The following is a 19431-nucleotide window of genomic DNA, read 5'->3' as shown; positions in this document are numbered from 1 at the left end:
CACTCGCTGCTGCCACCGGAGGCGAGCTGGGGACACAGCTCTTTGGAGGCCCAGAGGGGCGCTGGCCGTGTGCGCCCTGCCCTGCGGCCACCCCGGGACCCAGCTGTGACTGCTCGAAACTAGTTGGGAGTGGTCGGGTCTGTTCTCAAAGGTCCTGGGCCTAAGCCCCTCCACTGCTGCACCCCCCCCCCCCCACCCAGAGTGTTGGGATGGGGGGGCAATTGCTGTCCTCACGCCCACGCAGCCTTCCAGGCAGAGCAAAGTTTTTTGGGGGGTGTGGAGGGGGGTAAGCGGCTGGGCTCCCCACGTGGTCAGGCTGACAGGGGTCGGCTCTTTCCTGAATGTGTCTGTGGAAAAGAGGACCAAGAGCTCGTGATTTCCAAACTGCAGAGGATCAGGGCTGGCACCCAGAGGGCATCTCCCCCGGAACCGGCAGGGCATCCCCGCCTCCAGGCAGGCAGCCGGCTGCAGGGTTTAGGAGGGGGTGTCAGTGTCTCGTGGTCAGGAAACTGGAACAGCACTGGGATCCCTGAGTCCCACGCAGTGACCACCAGGAGCCCCGCCCAAGCTGGGCCCCTCCGGAGCCCAGGGAGGACCAGAGAAGCTGCCCCGCCCCCGGTGGGGCCAGCGCCGCCTCCGCCCCCTCTCCAGCTGGGTCTGTCCTCTCTCCCTCCTCCCCTGCCCTCCCTCCAGTCCTTTCTCCCTCCTTCCCCCCTCTCCCTTCCCTCCCTCTCCTTCGCTGGCTGGAGGCGGGGCAGGTCCAGGCGGGAACGCGTCCCCGAGCCCACAGCCGGGCGCTGCTGACCCCATTGCCGCCGCCGCCGGGCCCCGCGGGAGAAGTGGCGGGGCGGCGGGACAGCGCGCGGGGCGGCCGCGTGAAGTTGTGCGCGCGCGGGGCTCGAAGTGGGGGCGCGGCGGAGCGGAGAGCTGCCGGCTTCTAGAGCTCGCTCGTGCGCCATGGATCTCGGGGGCCCTGGGACGCCGCCGCCGCCGCTGGCGCTGCTTGTGCTGCTGCTGCTTCTGGGGGCCTGCCCCCTGCCCAGTAAGTTTTCCGGGGAGGGACGGGCCCCTTTCTTCGCGGTTCTGGGCGGCTCGGGATCTCAGGAACCTGCTGCGGTCCCCCGGCCTCGGAGCCGCACCCCCACCGGGGTATAGGCTGTGCTGACCCGTGGGCTGAGCCCCGGCGAGGAAGGGGTTAATTAACCTGCCCAGGGGGACCGGGGAGCGGGGTTTGGGTGGGTGGACCAGCCGGGTTTCTGGATCCAGAAACTCCAACTTGGGCGGGGGTGAGGGGGTAGCCATGTCTCCCGCCCCTCCCCTCTGTCTGGCCAAATTGCCTTGCTGTATCCCCCGCCCACCCCCCTCGGCAGCACCCATCCTCCCGCCTGCTTCCCCACCTGTCCGGGCAGGTCCTGTCCTCTCAACCCCACTGCCCTCTCGGCCTCCCCCTCCCGAGCACCTTCCACTTTCCATTCAGGGGCTGCCTGGAGGGGGTTCACCGGGGGAAACCCCAGTGGGGAGAGGGCTGCTTCTTACTGGCCAAAGAACAAGGAAAGAAAAGGTTGGGGGAGGGACTCTCAGCTGGGAGTTTAGGGGTCCAGGACTGACCAAAGGGACCCCAGAGGGGCACCAAGGCTGAAGGGACCCTAGGGATCTCACTCCACAGAGGCTTCTCAGGGTATCTGGGTGCCTCGCTGCTTTGAGTCAGCATTCCCACAACTTTCCCAACTGCTCCTGAAGGTCCCCAGGGAGACCCGGTCAGTGTCCTTCTGTCTGCCTTGTGGGGGGCTGCCGGGGTAGGGGGTTGGGAGGCTTCCCTGAGGAAGGTGCACTTACGCCGAGGGGCAGAGGACAAGCCGAGGCAGAAGATGGGGGCAGAGCACCGCGGGCAGGGGCCAGCCACTGAACCTGGCTGCCCTGCCTCCCCGCCTCCCAGAGCCCCCTGCCTGCCCAGGGCCCCCTGCCTGCTCCGGGCCCCCCACCTGCCCTGACCCCTCCTGCCCAGGGCCCACCCACCTGCCCTGTCCTCCGCAGTGAGCAGCCACGCAGAGCCCCGGGCCCAAGCCGAGGAGCGGCTGCTGAGGAAGCTCTTCTCCGGCTACAACAAGTGGTCCAGGCCTGTGGCCAACATCTCGGACGTGGTCCTGGTGGGCTTCGGCCTGTCCATCGCACAGCTCATTGACGTGGTAGGTGCCAGGGTGGGGCATACGCAGCGCCTGGCGGTGGTCCTGGCTGGGAGGGCTTCTGGGGATGAGCAGAGGACCCGCCTCGCTGTGCACAGCTGCGTGGCACTGGCCACCAGGACACAGGCCTTGGGAGAGCTGGGGGCTGGGCTTCCAGCCTTGCCACCCCCTCCCCACACAGGGTTCAGGACTGCCACCCGGAAGTAGACAGATGGCAGCTCGCCCGTAGGGGAGAGCAGCTGAGAGGGCCCAGGGCTCACAGGGCTAAAACTGGCGGTGTGCAGGGCCCCGACCGGGGGTCCTGTCCTAGCCCTCCTGGAGCTGGCCCCTCAGGTGCCCTGGAACTGGGCCTCAGGCTCATTCCTGCAGAGGGCTCAGTGGGGGCTCAGTGGGGGACGTCTGCGCTCTGCCAGCCCTGCTGACGCTCGCAAACACTGGTCACGTCACAAAGTGGGGCGGCCTGGGGTCCCTCGGGTCTCCAGCCCACCACGCCACCCCCACTTTGCCGGGAGAAGACACATGTCCAGCTCCAAGGCTGCAGGCCCCTGGCCGACCCCCACGGGCACGAGCGGGCTCCCCACCCACTCTGCTCCCTGCCCTGGAGCCGGCTACACACTCACGCACACGCCTGCTCTTGTACACACATTACAGGCAGGCACACCTGTTCACTTGGGAGCACATGTACACATGTGCATCTCCACACACATGCATTCCTGTGTATTGTGATGTACATGTGCATGCACGCTAAGACACATGCCCCGTTGTGCCCTCTGTGCCCCCTGTGCCGAGGGCCCTCCGTCCCCTGGCCTTGGCGTGCCAAGGTGACTTGATGTTGACAGTGTCGCCGGCCAGGCCTGCTCCTGTGGCCGTAGCAGAGAGGAGGGGTGGGGCATGGGGGTGGCTGCTGTCCGAGCTCACACGCAGTGGATGCCTGGGCAGGTGCAGGACCCTGGAGAGGGCGGGTCTCACTGTGGCTCCTGTCGTATCCGGTAGGAGGTAGAGGCCACCCCTGCCCAGCCCACAGCCACATCTGTCAGGGAAGGGGCAGCTCTGTCCACCAGCCAGTGGCTTGGAGACTGGGGGTCCAGTATTGGGGTGCCCCATCTCCGCTTGGCCCTGCCCTGACTGGGGACTCCCACCCGCCACCTGCGCAGGAGCCTGTGGGCCTCTCAGAGCTTTTCTTTGCTGCAGAGCACATGGACATTCCGCCCTTCCGGCCAGGGCAGCCACAGGGGGTACACGCAGGTACCTGGAATACCCCAGGACTGCCCTTCAAGGTTGCTCCCAGGAGCCTGGGGCCCGGGGCCCGGGTGAGGCAGGGAGGGGAATGACCACCTCCTCCCAGGGCCGCCTGTTCTCACTGTGTGTCTGTGCAAGCCCCTCTGTCCCCAGGGCCTCCAGGTGCAAGCCCCTGCCGGACCCTTCTCCGGCCCCGCTGTCGGCTGAGCACCTAGGCGGGGCTGGAGCTCCTGAGGCAACTGCCTGTGATGGTCTGGGGGCCTTGCGAGGAAGAGCAGTGCACTGCCCAGGATACTGCCCCCATGCCCCAGGCCCCTCCCGCTGGCCAGCATGACACTGCCCCCAGCCCTGGGGATGTCCACAAGACCAAGTCCCCCAGCCCCATGGCCGGCTCCCCCCCCCGGGGTCAGTGGGGGCAGAATGTGGGGCCGCCTCTGCCCCCAGACATCAGCATTCGGCATGAGAAGCGTGGGGGCTTCCCATGTCCTGCGTGGGACCTGGCTCCTCCCCAGAAGGTTCCAACCTCTGCTCAGACCTGACTGCCCCTGAGGATGGGGTTTCTACCCATGGCCACCCCGGTGTGATTGGGTGGGCACACTTGGAGGAAAGGGTATGAAGGGACAAGGCCTGCAGCCAAGGCCTGGGGACAGATCCTGTGGCGGGGGGCTTGGAGTCAGGCCTGGGGCTCAGAAGCGTGGTTTCCCCCTGCTCGGTTGAGCCAGTGCACAGTGACCTGAGAGGCCGCCAGAAAGCCACCCTGCTCGCCTCCCACAGGGGGCCTCGGCCAGCTGGCATGTCCACTCCAGGTGTTGTGTGACCTTGCCCTCCTGTGTTCTCGTCTCCGTGCTTGGGACAGCGTGTCCCCTGGCCCCCACGTCCCCGTCGAGCCTCCATCTTGGGCTTGGTTGCCTCCAGGGATGAGGTGCTCACTACCTGATGAGGTAGCCTGTCCACTGAGGCTGGGACAGAGTATAAGGAACTTAAGACCAGTGACGATGGCCCGTCATGACCTCCTGTTCCTGTCCGTGTCCTAGGATGAGAAGAACCAGATGATGACCACGAATGTGTGGGTGAAGCAGGTGAGGCGGGATGGGTGCCCCCTGCCCCTGCCCTAGTCCTCTCGCCCCTCCTGCTTCCCCCTCCCCTCACCCACTCTGGTTTTCTGCCCCAACCCCCTGTGGGCCTCTCGTCCCCCGACCCCGCCGCCCGGGCACAGGAGTGGCACGACTACAAGCTGCGCTGGGACCCCGCCGACTACGAGAACGTGACCTCCCTCCGCATCCCCTCGGAGCTGATCTGGCGGCCAGACATCGTCCTCTACAACAAGTGAGTGTCCTGGGCGGTCTGGGTACACGAGCTGGCGTGAGGGCAGGGGCTGTGACAGGGTCAGAGGAGAGCAGAGTGCAGGGGGAGGCATGGGGGTCTGGGCAGAGTGGAGGCTGCGGGGCCATCCAGGGGCCCAGGGCAGAGTGCTGCAGGGATGGGGCTCCAGCACAGCCGCTTGCACCTGTGCGAGGGCTCTGTCTGTCCTGGCATGGGTTCCGTGTGTCCTGGTGTGGGCTCTGTCCATCCTGCCCATGGGCTCCGTCTGTCCTGGCGAGGGCTCCATCTGTCCTGGTGTGGGCCCTGTCTGTCCTGCATGGATCATCCTTGTCCTCTCTTTGAAGTCACACCATATGACCTCCAGGTCGGAGGGCCTCCTGGGACGAGTGTGGCCAAGGAACCCCCCTCTGGCCTGAGTGGTCCCGGCTTCGGCCCCCACCCAAGCATGTAGCCCCGCCTACACATTCACTTCACGTTCTAGAAGAAAAGCAAAGATGCCGGGGACGCTCTCGAAGGGGGAGCAGCCGCAGAACTGCCTCCTCCAGCCCCCACTTTGGCCCCCTTCCCCTCCCTTTTTGTCCTCACCCTCGGCCCTCCTGACCCATCCTGGGGCTCCACTGACATCACCGCCAAGCCCCCAGCTCCAGCTCATCCCACCTGCCAGGTGACCTGTGGGCCCGCCCAAGCCCTCCCCCAGGCTCAGGGAAGCTGAGCCCATGTTCAAGCACTTAGATGGCCTCTGTGGCCTGGGCTGGGTGTCCAAGGACAGGCCGGCCAGACAGTGGCCTCCAAAGAACTGGCATCCTCGAGCCTGTTCTGTCCTGGGACCTCTCCGGCCGTGACGCCCGCGGGGCCTGTGCCCCCTTATCCAAACCCACCGATGCTGGCTCCTGCCCCAGGGCTTCATTTCCGTGGACAAGAAAGACCGGAGGCTCTTTACCCCACATAACTGAGGCCAGTGGTGGCCGTGGCAGGGCCGGTGTGCCTGTGGGGCTCAGGGGTGTGCCCACCCTTGGGAGGGGCGCAGGTGCGGGGCTGGGCTCTCTGCCTTGGAGTCTGCTGGTTTGAGCTGCAGGCACTGTGTCTTCCTGCCACCCCAGGCTTTCTGGGGTCTACGCCCCGACTTCCTGGCGCCCCCTGCCCCTGCCCTGGACTCACTGAATCCATCCGCAGAGCCTCCCTGATCCACAGAGACTGCCTGTGTGGACACTTGGGGGGCCCACAAGGGCGGCAGCACTCGGGGGCTGGCCCAGCCAGGTTCGGAGGCGGCTGTGCCATGGTCTGAGGGCAGGGTCCCTTTGCTCTGTCCTCCCCTCCCAGGCTCTGGAGTGCACAGAGGCTGGGGGCTGGGAGGGGTTCCCTGGCGTCTGCTGCAGCCACCGGGTACGCTCAGAGCCCTAGGGCACTGGTGCAGGGAGCCGCTTTTCCGTGGCTGTGGGGCCCCGCCCACCGGTCACTCACGGGGGCTGCTGTCCTGGGGGCTTCTGTGTGCTAGGCACCTGGGCAGGTCAAGACATCCCTGTCCGGGTGCTGGGGGCCGGCCCGGGGAGATCTTCTGGGCCTCACATGGGCAGAAGTCCACGGCAGGGGGCCCCCGCCCTGCATGCTGCTGACCAGTATACACTGACAGGTGGAGAGCGATTCACAGTGGGTGCAGGCGGGACAGGCGCCGTGTGGCTACACCAAGGTTTGCTGGTGCTGGCGGTGGGCCTGGGCCTTGAAACCTCTGGGTCATTGTTTCCTATTCCACCTGGCGTGGGCGAGACCCACCTCAGGCAGAGACCGCTGGGGCTGAAGGGCCACTCTCTTGGCGGGCCAGGCTGCCTGGTCCCACATGGGAGCGCAGAGCGGCCACCAGCCCTTCTGGCAACTTCCGAGGTGAACACCTTGACACAGAAATGTGGTGAGCCCATCCATCGCTGGTGCTGCAGTAGGTGCAACCGTGCGTCTGTGCCCAGCCCTCCCCAGGCCCCTGAGGGTCTTTGCATTTGTTCCTTGGACGCCTGAGGGCCCCATTGCCCGCTCGATGGATGTGAAGCCTGAGGCCCAGGAGGTTCTAGAGCTGGAGCAGGGATGGAGACTGGATCCCCCGGCTGCCTCTGAGAGCCCCTCTGCTTTGGGGGCTCCAGCTTATGCAGAGGTGCCAGCACTGCTCAGAAGCACAACTGTGCCTACAGAGTCCAGACTGCAAGCTTGGAGAGGGGTGCACTCGTGGAAGTTGGGGTCGCTGCGAGGGCTGAGCCAGGTCTGGATGGAGGACCTCTGGGGGCATAGCTGGGGAAGTAGGGTCTGCAGAGTACCCAGAGAGCGGCAGCCCGGGGTCTGAGTGCCACCCATCTCAGGGACAGGGAATGGGAGATGCAGAAGGTTGGCTGGCTCAGGACCTGGGCAGGTGCCCAGTACCAGGCTGCCCAGGACACAGCCCACTCCTGCCGGGGGTCACCATGGACACTTCAGAGGGTCTGTCCCAGGGCTGTGCAGGACACATGCACGGCAGCCTCAGAGACCTGCCTGCAGTATAGCTGCTGGACACAGCGCCAACCTGCATCTGAAGCCTGCCTCCTGTGCCTCGAGGGTGTTAGGAGAGAGGAGAGGTAGAGGGAGCAGCAGGTGCAAGAAACACACCTGCAGGAGGGCACGGACAGGGCAAGGTGCGCCCTGCCCTGAGCACCTGCCCTGTCCTGAACATCCACCCTACCCTGAGCACCCACATTGTCCTAAACACCTGCCCTGCCCCGAGCACCCTTCTGAGCACCTGGCTTGCCCTGGGCACCCTCCTGAGCACCCACCCTGCCTCGAGCACCCACTCCTTCCGTTGTACCTGACTGTACTGCCAGGTGCCGGGGCCTCCACTCTGCCCCTCCCTGAAATGTGTCAGGAGTGTTTGGTCCTGTGAGCCAGGCTTTTTCCATCTGCAGGGAAACCCTGGCTGCTAAATGAGATGAGAAAGGGTTAACGGGGACCAGTGGATCAGGTCTGGACACAACTGAGGCAGCATGGGGTGGGGGCTCAGGTTTGGGGGAATTTGAAGGCTAGCCAGGGCCGTGCTGGAGCTGAGCAGGGCTGGCCACGGGGGCAGGGTCCAGGCATGGCCTTGGGGAGCAGGGCTGAGCCCACAGGAGACGGCATTGCAAGCAGATGCTGAACAGCACTGGACAGTGGGGGTGGGCCGTGGGTGCAGTTGGCCCACTAAAGGCCCTGAGTGCTGCGCTCCATGGTCTGAGGTGACCCGGGCAGAGGGCTGCCTGGATCTGAGCAGAGGGAGGTGCTGGGGAGTGTTCTGTGGGGCTCAGGGACTGGCTGGTGAGTTTGGGGTACAGCCCTAGGCTGGAGATCAGGTGTGAAAGGGAGCTGCGGGCAGCACAGCTGCATAAGTTCTGTTGCCTGGGTAGTCTGCGCCACAGTGGGGCGGGACATGTGGCCATCAAGGTAGGCTGAGGCCCGCGAGCACCCGCCGGCCCTTAGCGGGCATCGAACATGGCTGCAGAGCACATGGAGGTGCCGTGAGGGCTCTGTCAGGGTCTTGAGCAGACCACCCCCGCCCCGAGGTCCTGGGACTCAGCTGCGGCCGCCCCTCAGGAGCCCCATCACCGCGGTCGGTGTGGGATGGACGGTGCAGTGAGGAAACGAAAGCCAGTCACTGCAGGTGGCGCAGGGGGATGGGCTCGCCCACGACAGTGGATACCCTGGCCAGGCCTTTGTCCTCCAGGGGAGGGGGGCTGGTGTGCCCCTGGTTGGAGGATCCCTGTCCCCACCAGACTGGGGCTGCTGTCTTGTGGGCAGCCTGGGGTGCGCCCCTCACTGCCAGCTATCCTGCCCCTCTCAGTGGCCTGGGCACAGTCTTGGCCTCCTGCCTGCCCGACCTTGCTGGCTGACCCTCACTGGTGTCGTGGTACCAGCCCCGAGCTGCCCTCCACTGTCTGGGCTCAAGCAGGGGCCCTGCGTGGAGTTTGAGTGAGACCCACATGGCTGGCGGGTGGGGCTGGGGACTCCAGGGACTCCTTGCCATCTCACTGTTGGTGGGGGGACCTGTCAGAGACCCTCGGCATGGCCTTGAGATCTCTTTGTCCCTCTCCCCACTTGGGAGGGTCTGTGTGAAGGTAGGGTGTCTGAGATGCATTGAGGAGCCCCTCTGGGGGCGAGAAGACAGGGGTGGGGGGGGCTGCCACCTGCGTCCGGGCCTCTCCACCTCGGGGGCCTGTACGCCCTCCCCAGAGGACAGGGCCCCCTTGGCCTCCCTCCACTGCAGACCCTGCCCCTTGGGGCCAGCTGCTTGCTCTCCCAGGCCTGGGTGGAACCACCCCCCACCCCCACCCTGGTCTCGCCCTCTTAGAGAACGGGGTGTGGGGAGACGGTGAGCCCAGGCCAGAGATGGGGAGACTTTCTAGATGCCCACACATCTGTGTCCGGCACAACGCTGGCTGCTGTGCATCGGGCACGTGTCCCGCTCGGGCTCTTGGGTCACTCGATCCTGCTGATGCCCCGGGCGCAGGGGGTGAGGGTGGTACTGGCGTGGCCCCCAGGCGCGAGGCTGCCCACCAGGAGACGCCATGTCCTTGCGACAGGACTGGGGGCTGTGGGGGCCTCACTGCCTCTTCTTCCCCCCCTTGCCCAGCGCGGATGGAGACTTCGCGGTGACCCACCTGACCAAGGCCCACCTGTCCCACGACGGGCGCGTGCGCTGGGCGCCGCCCGCCATCTACAAAAGCTCCTGCAGCATCGACGTCACTTTCTTCCCCTTCGACCAGCAGAACTGCACCATGAAGTTCGGGTCCTGGACTTATGACAAGGCCAGGATCGACCTGGTGAGCCTGCACAGCCACGTGGACCAGCTGGACTACTGGGAGAGCGGCGAGTGGGTGCTGGTGGCCGCCGAGGGCCGCTACAGCACACGCAAGTATGCGTGCTGTGCAGAGGTGTATCCCGACATCACCTACTCCCTGGTCATCCGACGCCTGCCGCTCTTCTATACCGTCAACCTGCTGTTGCCCTGCCTGCTGGTGTCCTGCCTCACCGCGCTCGTCTTCTACTTGCCCTCCGACTGCGGTGAGAAGGTCACGCTCTGCATCTCCGTGCTGCTCTCGCTCACGGTCTTCTTGCTGCTCATCACCGAGATCATCCCGCCCACCTCTCTCGTCGTGCCGCTCATTGGCGAGTACCTGCTCTTCACGCTGCTCTTCGTCACGCTCTCCATCGTCGTCACCGTCTTCGTGCTCAATGTCCACCACCGCTCGGTGCGCCGCATGCCCACCTGGGTCCGCCGTGTCTTCCTGGAGGCCGCGCCCCGCCTGCTGGGCATGCGGCGCCCGCCCGCGCCCCAGGGCCCCTGTCATGCCCCACCGCCCCCCACGCCCGCCCAGGCCGGTCCCCAGGAGCCGCCGGAGCCTGAGGGAGCTGGCCCCTGTGCCCCGCCCCACGGCCGCCGCACCCCACCTGGCCCCTGCACCCCGCCTAGCAGCACCCACGATCCACCTGACCCCCACGCCCCACCCTGCAGCCCCCACACCCCGGGGCTCGCCAAAGCCAGGTCCCTGAGTGTCCAACAGATGTCGGGTCTGGGCAAGGCCAAGGAGGGTGGTCTGCGGTGCCGGTCCCAGAGCGTCCAGTGCTATGTCCCCCGAGAAGCTGCCGCCTCCGCCCAGGCCGATGGCCCCCTGACCTCCCCACAGGCCTTCCCAGCTGAGCTCGCCCCCCCGGGCCAGCCCTCACCGTGCACATGCCGGTGCAGGAAAGAGCCGCCTGTGGCATCCCGCCACATCACATTTAGAGCCCGTGGCACCAAAGACCCATCCTGCCATGTGGCCCTGTCGCCTGCCCTGAGCCAGGCCATAGAGGGCGTTCAGTATATCGCAGACCACCTGCGGGCGGAGGACACGGACTTCTCGGTGAGTGGCTGCCCCCGCGGCATAGTGTTCTACCCCATGGAGAATGGCAGGTGGTGGTCCAGGATCCCGGGGCCCTGGCCAAGCCCAGGCGGCAGACCAGAGCAGGGCATGGAGTGGACCGGGAGCCACAGCAGGCCTCAGGGGGTGGGCAACTGTGTGCAGGTCTTCCCGGCTCCACACCCACGTGCAAGGTCTTTGCCTGGGATTTTGCATCAGCTTTGAGGCTGTGGCTCAGAGGCCAGTTCCAGGGTCGCTTTTCCCTTGGGCTGCAGGGGCCCAGCAGCACCCCCTCCTCAGGGGCCCGGGGCTGCTCCTGAACTGGGAAGATCCTGGGATGCTCTAGAGGCTAGGGGAAGGGAGGGCCCAGGGGCTGGTGGAGGGGAAGGTCCTGAAGTTTGGGGGCACAGAGAAGCGTCCTGCGGCCAGAGGAGGGATTGAAGGAAGACAGCGGGTGGGCAGGGCTCCGAGCTCCCTGGGAGTCCTGGGGGTTGAGGGATGGGGCCCGGGCAACCCGTTCTCTGCCCGCAGGTGAAGGAGGACTGGAAGTATGTGGCCATGGTCATCGACCGCATCTTTCTCTGGGTCTTCATCCTCGTCTGCCTGCTGGGCACTGCCGGACTCTTCCTGCCGCCCTGGCTGGCTGGCATGATCTAGGGACAGGGCTTCAAGCTCACCTGGACCCCTGGCTGTGGGCCACACCTTCTGCCCCATTGTGCCCCGTCCACCTGCCTCGGAAGGAGCTGTGGGCCTCCGGGAGGGAGAGCGGCGTGGCACCGGCTCCGCGCCTGGGGCAGGCGGCCAGGCCGGGGGAGGTGCATGGGCTGGGGGAGGCTGCGGTCTCACCTGCAGGGCAGTGCTACAGGCTCATTAAAGCTTCCCCGGAGTACCGTGTGGTGTCAGCTCCCTGTGCGCAGACCAGGCCTGGCTCGGCCCCCGCCGGCCCTTTGGGCCGTGAGGCTTTGTCCCCTTCCAGCCCCAGTTACCCCTGAGGGTCAGGGGGCCCAGGTCTCGGAGTCGGGGGGCCTGTGGGTCCCGTGGCCTGTTAGGTTTGAGCCCGTGGAGGCGCACGCACTGAACTCTGCCAGGCAGCAGTCTAAGCTGCATTGTGTCTCTCTTTGGGGTGAGCTAGGCATGACCCTAATCTGTCTGACAGGCCTTGAGAATGGGGGTGGAGGGAATGTGGGTTTGCAGGGCTCTCGGGTGTTCAGCTCAGCCCCCCGACTTGACCCCTGGACTGGCAGGGCTGAGGAGTGCCCCCTGGACTACCTTGAGGAACAGACACGGCCCTGGGACTGAGGGTCACAGCCCCCCTGAGCCCTGGCAGCCCCTCGCTGCGGGGCAGGGCCCTGGGGTGTAGGTGGTGTGCAATGGGTGTGGGCTCATCTTTGAACCTCAATTTCCATGTGCCTGGGGTGAGGGTGGGGGTGGGGGCAGGCACAGCCTGGGTCCGAGGAAAGGAGACAGGGTGTGGGGTGCCCAGGGAATATGAGTCTCCTAAGGGTGTTGTCAGAAGCCCCTCCATCGGGCTTAGGCCGCCCAGCTCTGCGGCCACCTCCTGGCCAGGCCTGCGGGCTCTGGCCGCGGGGTCCTGGGCAAGGCCAAAAGTCCCTGTGGCTTGACCTGCTGGGCCCGGGCAGCCACGTGGGGGTCAGCAGAGCTTGGCTTCCCCTTGCCCAGATCTGCCTCGAACCTCGAACCTGCTGGCTGCCCTCACCGGGGCCCTGGGAGGATGCAGGCCTGCACTGGAAGCCCGACGCTTGCCTGCTGCGCCCTGACTGCCCCTGGCAGCAGGCAGCCACCCTGGCGGGCTCGTGGACACTCACTGCATGCCCAGCTGTCCTGGCGCTCAGCCCATTGCTGCGTCCACTGGGGGAGGCAACGACTGGGTGTGCCCACTGTCCCGCCGTTCTGTTTTTGAGACAAAAACATTTCAGGAAACCCACCAAAGCAAACAGATCGCCCTGTTCCCACCCTGGCGTATTCACCAGTACCTCCCTTGTGGCATATTTGCTACCAGGGTTTGGGGGTTTTTTCTGAAATTTTATTTTTTATGCTATATATGGGGAGGGGGTCAAATTTCATTCTTTCTCCATATGACTGTCCTGTTACTGCAGCACCATTTGAGTTTTTTGGGGGGGAGAGTGCATGGGCCAGGATTAGAACCCAGGTCTCCTGCATGGCACCCAAGAATTGTAGGTTTACAGAAAAATCCTGCAGAAAATAGAGATCTCATCTACCCCCTTGCACTAGTGGGCTGCATTTGCTACTGTTTGATGAAAGAATATTATTGATTATAGCCCGTGGTTTGTGTTAGCATTTGGGGAGCTCTGTGGTTTTTATGTTGTAATCTTATAGTTTTTTAAACTTCTGTTTTTATTTTTATTCTACTAACATACAATCTAAAATTTGCCCTTTTAACCACATCCAAATATCTGTTTTGTGCTGTGAGCTGTGTCCATGAGGCCGCACTACCTGCACCACCACCCCACCCCCAGTATCGGTTTTGTAGCCCAGTGAGCCGATACAAGCAGATGCGCAGGTAGGCATTCCCCCCTACCCCGCACCCGAGGCCCTGCCCCTACCCATGAGGCTCCACCTCCACCCACAAGCCCCCAAACCCAGGAGGCCTCACCCTCACCTAGGAGGCCCCGCCCATCCCCCCCCCCCCCCCCCACTGACGTTCAGGGCTCACACGTCCACACACAACAGCCTTCCAGTCTGGCTTCCCCGCCTTGTGAGGCATGGCTGGGATTTGTGTGGCTGCGTGCACACTTTGCGCCTTTCACTGGGGGCAGGGTGCTCTTGTCTGGGTGAACTACCATGCTGCTGTATATCCCCCATGACACCGAACATGGGTCATTTCCAGTTCTCCATTGTGCAGGTGTCAGGCCTTGGCGTGGCATGCGCTCCCTTCCTCCCGGGTAAATACCTCCCTGTGGGACGGTTATGTCAGCCAGGTTTACATCAAACTGCCAAACAATTTCCCCAGGTTTCCAGTTTTGCATTTCTACCAGAAGTGTGTGAGAGCCCCTGTCGCTCCACAGGCTGAGTCAGGCCCCCAACAGAGTTTCACTGACACACAGCCACGTTCATCCACACATGTGCGACCCACAGCTGCTCAGCTGTGCGTGGGCGTGCTGGGCGACCACCGGCCGGAGCTGCTCGCTGGCGGCCCTTTACTGGAAAGGCCTGTCTGGCCGGCATGCCCAGTGTGTTCATGTCTATATTTCAGTAACAGGTTTTAAGAAGCAACTTGCCTGCACTACATGCTATCTGCGCTGGTAGTTTTTATCCCAGTCACATCTATTATAATCTGTACACGGCCCACAAAATTGATTTCTTGACCCACAGTTTGAAACACTTTGCTTAGGATATAATACCCAGGAGAGGATCGAATGAGACAAGGGGTCTGTAATCAGTTTTAGAAGATAATGCCAAGCGCCTTCCATGCAGCTGTACAGCTTCCGCTTCCGCTGCCTGTACATAATTTCCACGACTCTAAATCCTGGCTGACCTTTCCTGACATTTGCCAGCCTTGCTGGTGTAAGTCCAGACAGCACAGTCTCGACTCACAGAGGGCACAGCTCTGGGCATCTGTACTCACATGGAGACCAGATCCGGGCCCCTCTGTCCTACCCAGGGCCCCCAGCCCCGAGGGAACCCCGCACCACCGACGCCTTCCATCTGTGCTCCGACCACACCTGAACGAGTCCAGTTTGTCCCCTCGGGTCTAGCGTCCTCGTTTGCAATGTTGGTCATAGTTTACCTCCCTGCTTGAGGGGGTTCTGTTGTGAGGCTACTCCGTGATTTATTTGTCCCCTCTCTTGCTGATGGACGGTGTCCAGCTCAGGCTGGGATGTGTGAAGCTGCTGCACATTTTGAGGCACATCCAGATGTTTTATTGCATACAAACCTAGGAGCGATTTGCTCAGTTGTAAGACATGCAGAAATCCAACTCTGCTGGATGGTGAGCAGCCTGCCAAAGTGGTCGTATTAATTTTTCCTCTGTCGATGGGGCCTCAAGTCACTGCCATTCACACTGAATCCCTAGTTTGGGCCAGTCTGGAGGGAATCCAATTGCATCTCTCTGTAGCTTAAGTTGCATTTCTCTAACTAGTAATAAGTTTGGGTATCGAATAATTATCAACCATTCATGTTTTTCTATAAAATGCTTAGATGTGTCTTCTGCCAGTTTTCCCCATCTTTGTAACTGATTTCTAATTTAACTGGATTGTAGTGGGGAAGCATTCTGCTTGGTTTCAGTCCCTTAGAGTTTGTGATGCTTGATTTTAGGCCCAGAGTGTGTTACAGGGTTCCACCATGCTCCCGCCAAAGAAAGCTGTATCCAGCCAGCAACTTGAAGGTTCTACGTCCTGTTTTTATTTTCCTAATGTTATTTAAGACCAATCTTTATGTTTTTATCAGGAGTTGAATGGGTTGGTGTTGAAGCCCCCTCGCCCTTCCCCCAAGCCAGCCCCAGCGGCCTGCTGCCCCCCCCCCCGCCCCCGCAGACCCACCTACCACAACCCATAGCCGTGGTCTCAGCTGCGACAGGCAGTGTTTGGGGCGAATCGAGTTCTGGTCATTTTTCCTTTTCGTGGAGAAGGACTTCCAGCAAGGGCCTTGTGTGCTACCCTTCTCAGGCAAGGCGGGTTTCAGATATATTTGTGTCCCCTTCATGGAAGGGATGACTCTATTGCATATGAAATTTTGAATGTTTTTCCTTCAAAACGTGGAGGCCCCCAGCCTTCCACCCCGTGCATGACCCCCATCCTTGCCCTCTGTGATTTGGCTGATTGTTTCCTCAGGAGCTTTCTTAGAATTTCCCCCTTGTCTCTTACGTATCGCCTCAATCGCGCTAAGTGTATAGTTAAAAAATCTACCCTGTTTGGCAGTCAGCCTTCCAACTTGAGGTCCCGAAGCTTCCTCCATCTCTCAAATCTTCAGACATGAGTACCCCAGCACCCCACCCTCCACTCACCACCCTTTCTGGCCTCTTGGAACTCCCTTCTATGGGTGCTGACTATTCAAGTGCTTTATTCCTTTCCGGAAGTCTCCGGGCAACTTCTTATCCCTGAGCTTAGAGACAAAGGCTTTTAGCTGGGTTTGTTTTTTATCCAGCCTAGCTTATTGATTTTTTATCTTTCCTTTTAGGCTACCCACATGCAGCACTCCCCGTTAGCCTTTCTTTATCCCTGTTTCATAACTCTTGTTTCATACTGTCAATATGGTCACTTGCCTCTTTGAATATATTATGATAATTTAAAATGAGTGGACCAAAGAGGACAGGAACTCTTCTCTAACTGGTGTGCGCCGTAGGCTGTCTCTCAGGGTTTCTGCTCCACAGATGCCTCAGTTCCCAAACCTGGACGCTGGTGCTGCGTGTGCATGAGTGTGTGCATGGGTGTGCACATGTGTGCATGTCCTTGTGCATGTGTGTATGGAGAGACCTGTGGAGGGGACAGTTAATTGTCATGGAACAGCTTTTTGTGAACTCTCATGCTTCCTCTCTCTCTTTCTCTCCCCTCCTCCTGTCCCTCCCTCCCTTCCTACTGCCCCTCCCTCCCTTACCCCTGCCCCTCCCTCCCCCCCTCCTGCCCCTCCCTCCCTCTCCCTCCCCAATCCCAGTCCCTCCCTCTCTCTCTCTGTCGCACACACACTTTCAGGACCAGCCACCTTCTCTCTGCTCTTCTTGTGGCTCTTCAGGTGTCACCCCCCTCTCCTTTGGCATCTCCAAGTGCAGCTCAGGGACAGGGCTGGGAGTCTCTATTAGGTCACATTTCAACAGGAGTCTTTTGGGGACACCTCTGGAAATTTATAAGTATATAAAAAATTTAATCTAGAGTTATAGATTTGTTAGCATAAAGTGGTTTGTCTGTGGGCCTTTCCTCGTTCTGCCCCCGCCACTGCTGGTGCCCCCACCCTGTCCTCCTGAGACCCGCTGCCAGATGCCTCTGCCTCCTGTGCCACACCTGGCAGGTGTGCTCAGTTGCCTTCCAACCTCCTGTCCACCTGCCTTCCTCCCTGGATGACAGGACTGTCTGCACATCCCCCACCTGCCTAGGTCAGGGCAGAGCCCTGTCTTTCATCTGGGTCATAGCCATACGGGAAGGTGTCCCTCCTACCCCCAGCTGGGCCAGCCGTGGCTGAGCTCCAGCCGACGGGAGGCAGGTAGAACACACGAGTCTTTGCGGAGGTGCCTTCACAGCTCAAGGCCAGCCCTTGCCTGCCTTGTTTCCTGCTAGGTGTCGGGGACTCATGTCCACACTGGGGTAGTTAAAAAAGAGGCATCCCACCACCACCACCCTGTCCCTTCCCTGGTGGGCATGACTTCTGGAGCAGCAGCAGCCACCTTGTGACTGTGCAAACAGCAGAAAGGACCCTATTCTTGGACGCCTCCACTTCGGCCCTGGGACTTTCAATATGCAGGAAAAGGCCTAATCGTATATGCCAGTGGTGAGATTGTCATTAAATGTGGTTAAACGTTTACCATGCAGGTTATGTTCCACTATTCATAAATTCTTGACTTGGAGTTTTTCCTACGAAGTGCATCTAAAGCTACAGGTTTCCTTCTAGGTACCACTTAGGCTGCACCCAGAGGTTGCTACGTGCTGTGTCATGTCGCTTGGTTCTACCTGGTTTTACATGTTCATTTCAGTCTGTCTCCTGAAGCCGTGGGTGACGGTGACGTTTGTCTTTCAGCTGCTGGACGTACGGCCGCATCTCTGCTCTCCTTGACTTAATTGTGGTCTGCTGGATTGTTCCGGCAAAACCGATTCCGAAGAATTTCAGAGTTTCGTTGTGGCCTAATCCACCATCACTCTGTGCAGCTACTCCACGCACATGTGCGAAGAGTGCTCACTCCTTTGAGTGCAGAATCCTGTGCTTATCACACGCTGGGGCACATCTTCTCTGTGGCCTGGCGGTTTGAGTACTTGGTTTCTCTCCCTGAGGAGTGTGTTAAACCTCCCACTGTGGGCTCTTCCCCATCACCTGCCCCTGAGTGTGAATGCACGTGTGTTTGTGCCACAGTTCCCTGTGCCTTGTGCTGTGGGTGCACACGTGTGTGTGTGTGTGTATGCTGCAGCTCTGTGCTCCCTGCTGTCCCAGCTGAGCATGCACATGTGTGTGTGCTGCAGCTCCATGCTCCCCAGTGCCTGCTGAGTGTGCACACATATGTGTGTGTGCACGTGCTGCAGCTCCATGCTCCCCGGCGCCCTGGCTAAGCATGCACGTGTGTGTGTGTGTGTGTGTGTGTGTGTGTGTGTGTGTGCTCTGTGGTTCCGTGCTGCCCCGTGTTCTGGTCCCTGGCAGGTGAAGGGAGGGCAGCGAGTGCCGCGGGCTCCAGGGCCGTCTGAGACATGATGAACCATAGCAGGTTGTTGCGAGGAAGCTGCAGGCAGGGACTTGGTTTCCCACGGTCCGGGCCAGGGCCAGCTGCACTGCCCCTTCCTGCCTCCAGCTGCTCACACTGGCCCTTCTCACTCAGCCTCCCTGCCTTTACCGGCCATGGACTTCCACCTGCACCGCTCGGCTCCCAGACCTCCCCAAGCCCCTACCCCAGCCTCCCTCCCCGAGTCCCCCTCTCTAGCTCCCTTCCCAGAGTTCTCCCTCCCGTGCCTGCTCAGACCTGCCACCATCTCATGTGTTGCCTTCCTGGAGGTGGTGTCTTGCCCCTGCCCGAGGACTTGTTCCTCCTCCCACAGACTGAAGACAGGTCCCAGGACGCAAGCCTGTGAGGCCGGGCAGTGCTCCCAGGCCACAGACCTTGGTGCCCACGTTGCAGCACCCCCTGCAGGCCTCGGCCGCTATGCCACCTGCCCAGCGACATGCAGGGATGATGTAGTAAAGTTGGCCTTTGCAGGGAGAAGCTGTGCGCCCACATCTCTGGAGCCACTGGAGCCTCTGGGGTGGATGCAGGTCCCCAGGTCCCCAGGGGAGGTGCCCCCTGAATGCCAGGGCCTTATGGAGGGCCTTGTCTCACCGGGGGCCGCCTCCATCACCTACTTGCAGAGTCGGGGGACAGGAGAAGCCGAGATGCTGGCAGGCGGGCGGTCTTCCTGGGGGCTCCCAGACCGGGGCCCTCCCCGACACAGCCTCAGCTGTCTGCCCCTCTTGGCTGTGTGGCATTCAGCCCTCATGGCCACTGTCCACACACACATTTGCCCCCGGCTCTGTGGCACCTCCGGATGCCTTTGGGGATGTGTGGCCCAGGCACCCCTCTTAGCTCTTGGCCTCATCACCGCATCTGCTTGGCTTCTGGGACACGTGTGCCACCCCTGCCTGCAGCTGCGGAGGGCGCTGGGCGTGGCTTTGCCTTTCTCATGCTTGGGCAGGGGTGGGGGCCCCTTATCCTAGGGGACTGCTCCTTCTGAGCAGAGGGCAGAGTACCGAGGATGTGCCCGGGGGTGGGGTGCTGGGGGACTGCCTGCAGGAGGCACAGGGCGGAGAGGGCCCAAGGGAACTGGGGGCACAGGGAGGCCACACACAGGGTCCCCGGTCAGGCGGGCTTGGCCCCTCCCTATTGGATGGGGTGTCTGCCCTGAAAGGCCTCTCAGCGGGGGACCTGGAATCCCGGAGTCCCAGGTAGGGAGGATCCCTATGACGGGACATGGGGGCTACATGGGACACCCCCTGCCCTCCTGTTAAGAAGCACCAGCCTCGCACTGGTGAGCAGTCAGTGCTTTATCTGAACTTGGACGTGGTACAAAGAAGAGGATTCTCCAGCATCTGACTCCTCCTTGTCGCCCTCTCCTGCCACTTCCGGCCCCCTTGGGACTTTCCTTCCAGGCTTCTGGAAT

General features: G+C 62.0%; 1 protein-coding gene across 1 annotated transcript; it reads left to right on the top strand.

The window, feature by feature from the left end:
- The first annotated feature begins 957 nt into the window (after positions 1-957).
- Positions 958-11488, top strand: CHRNA4 (cholinergic receptor nicotinic alpha 4 subunit). The gene is made up of 6 exons (XM_077161655.1): positions 958-1042; positions 2035-2186; positions 4457-4501; positions 4639-4748; positions 9361-10630; positions 11159-11488. Exons 1-6 carry the CDS (start codon positions 958-960, stop codon positions 11282-11284), a joined length of 1788 nt encoding a protein of 595 aa, XP_077017770.1. The 3' UTR covers positions 11285-11488.
- Positions 11489-19431: the final 7943 nt, after the last annotated feature.

Source organism: Tamandua tetradactyla, chromosome 1 (assembly GCF_023851605.1).
Source record: "Tamandua tetradactyla isolate mTamTet1 chromosome 1, mTamTet1.pri, whole genome shotgun sequence".
Taxonomy (NCBI): domain Eukaryota; kingdom Metazoa; phylum Chordata; class Mammalia; order Pilosa; family Myrmecophagidae; genus Tamandua; species Tamandua tetradactyla.
Note: the sequence above shows the minus strand (reverse complement) of the source record. Positions and strands in the feature narration are given on the sequence as shown.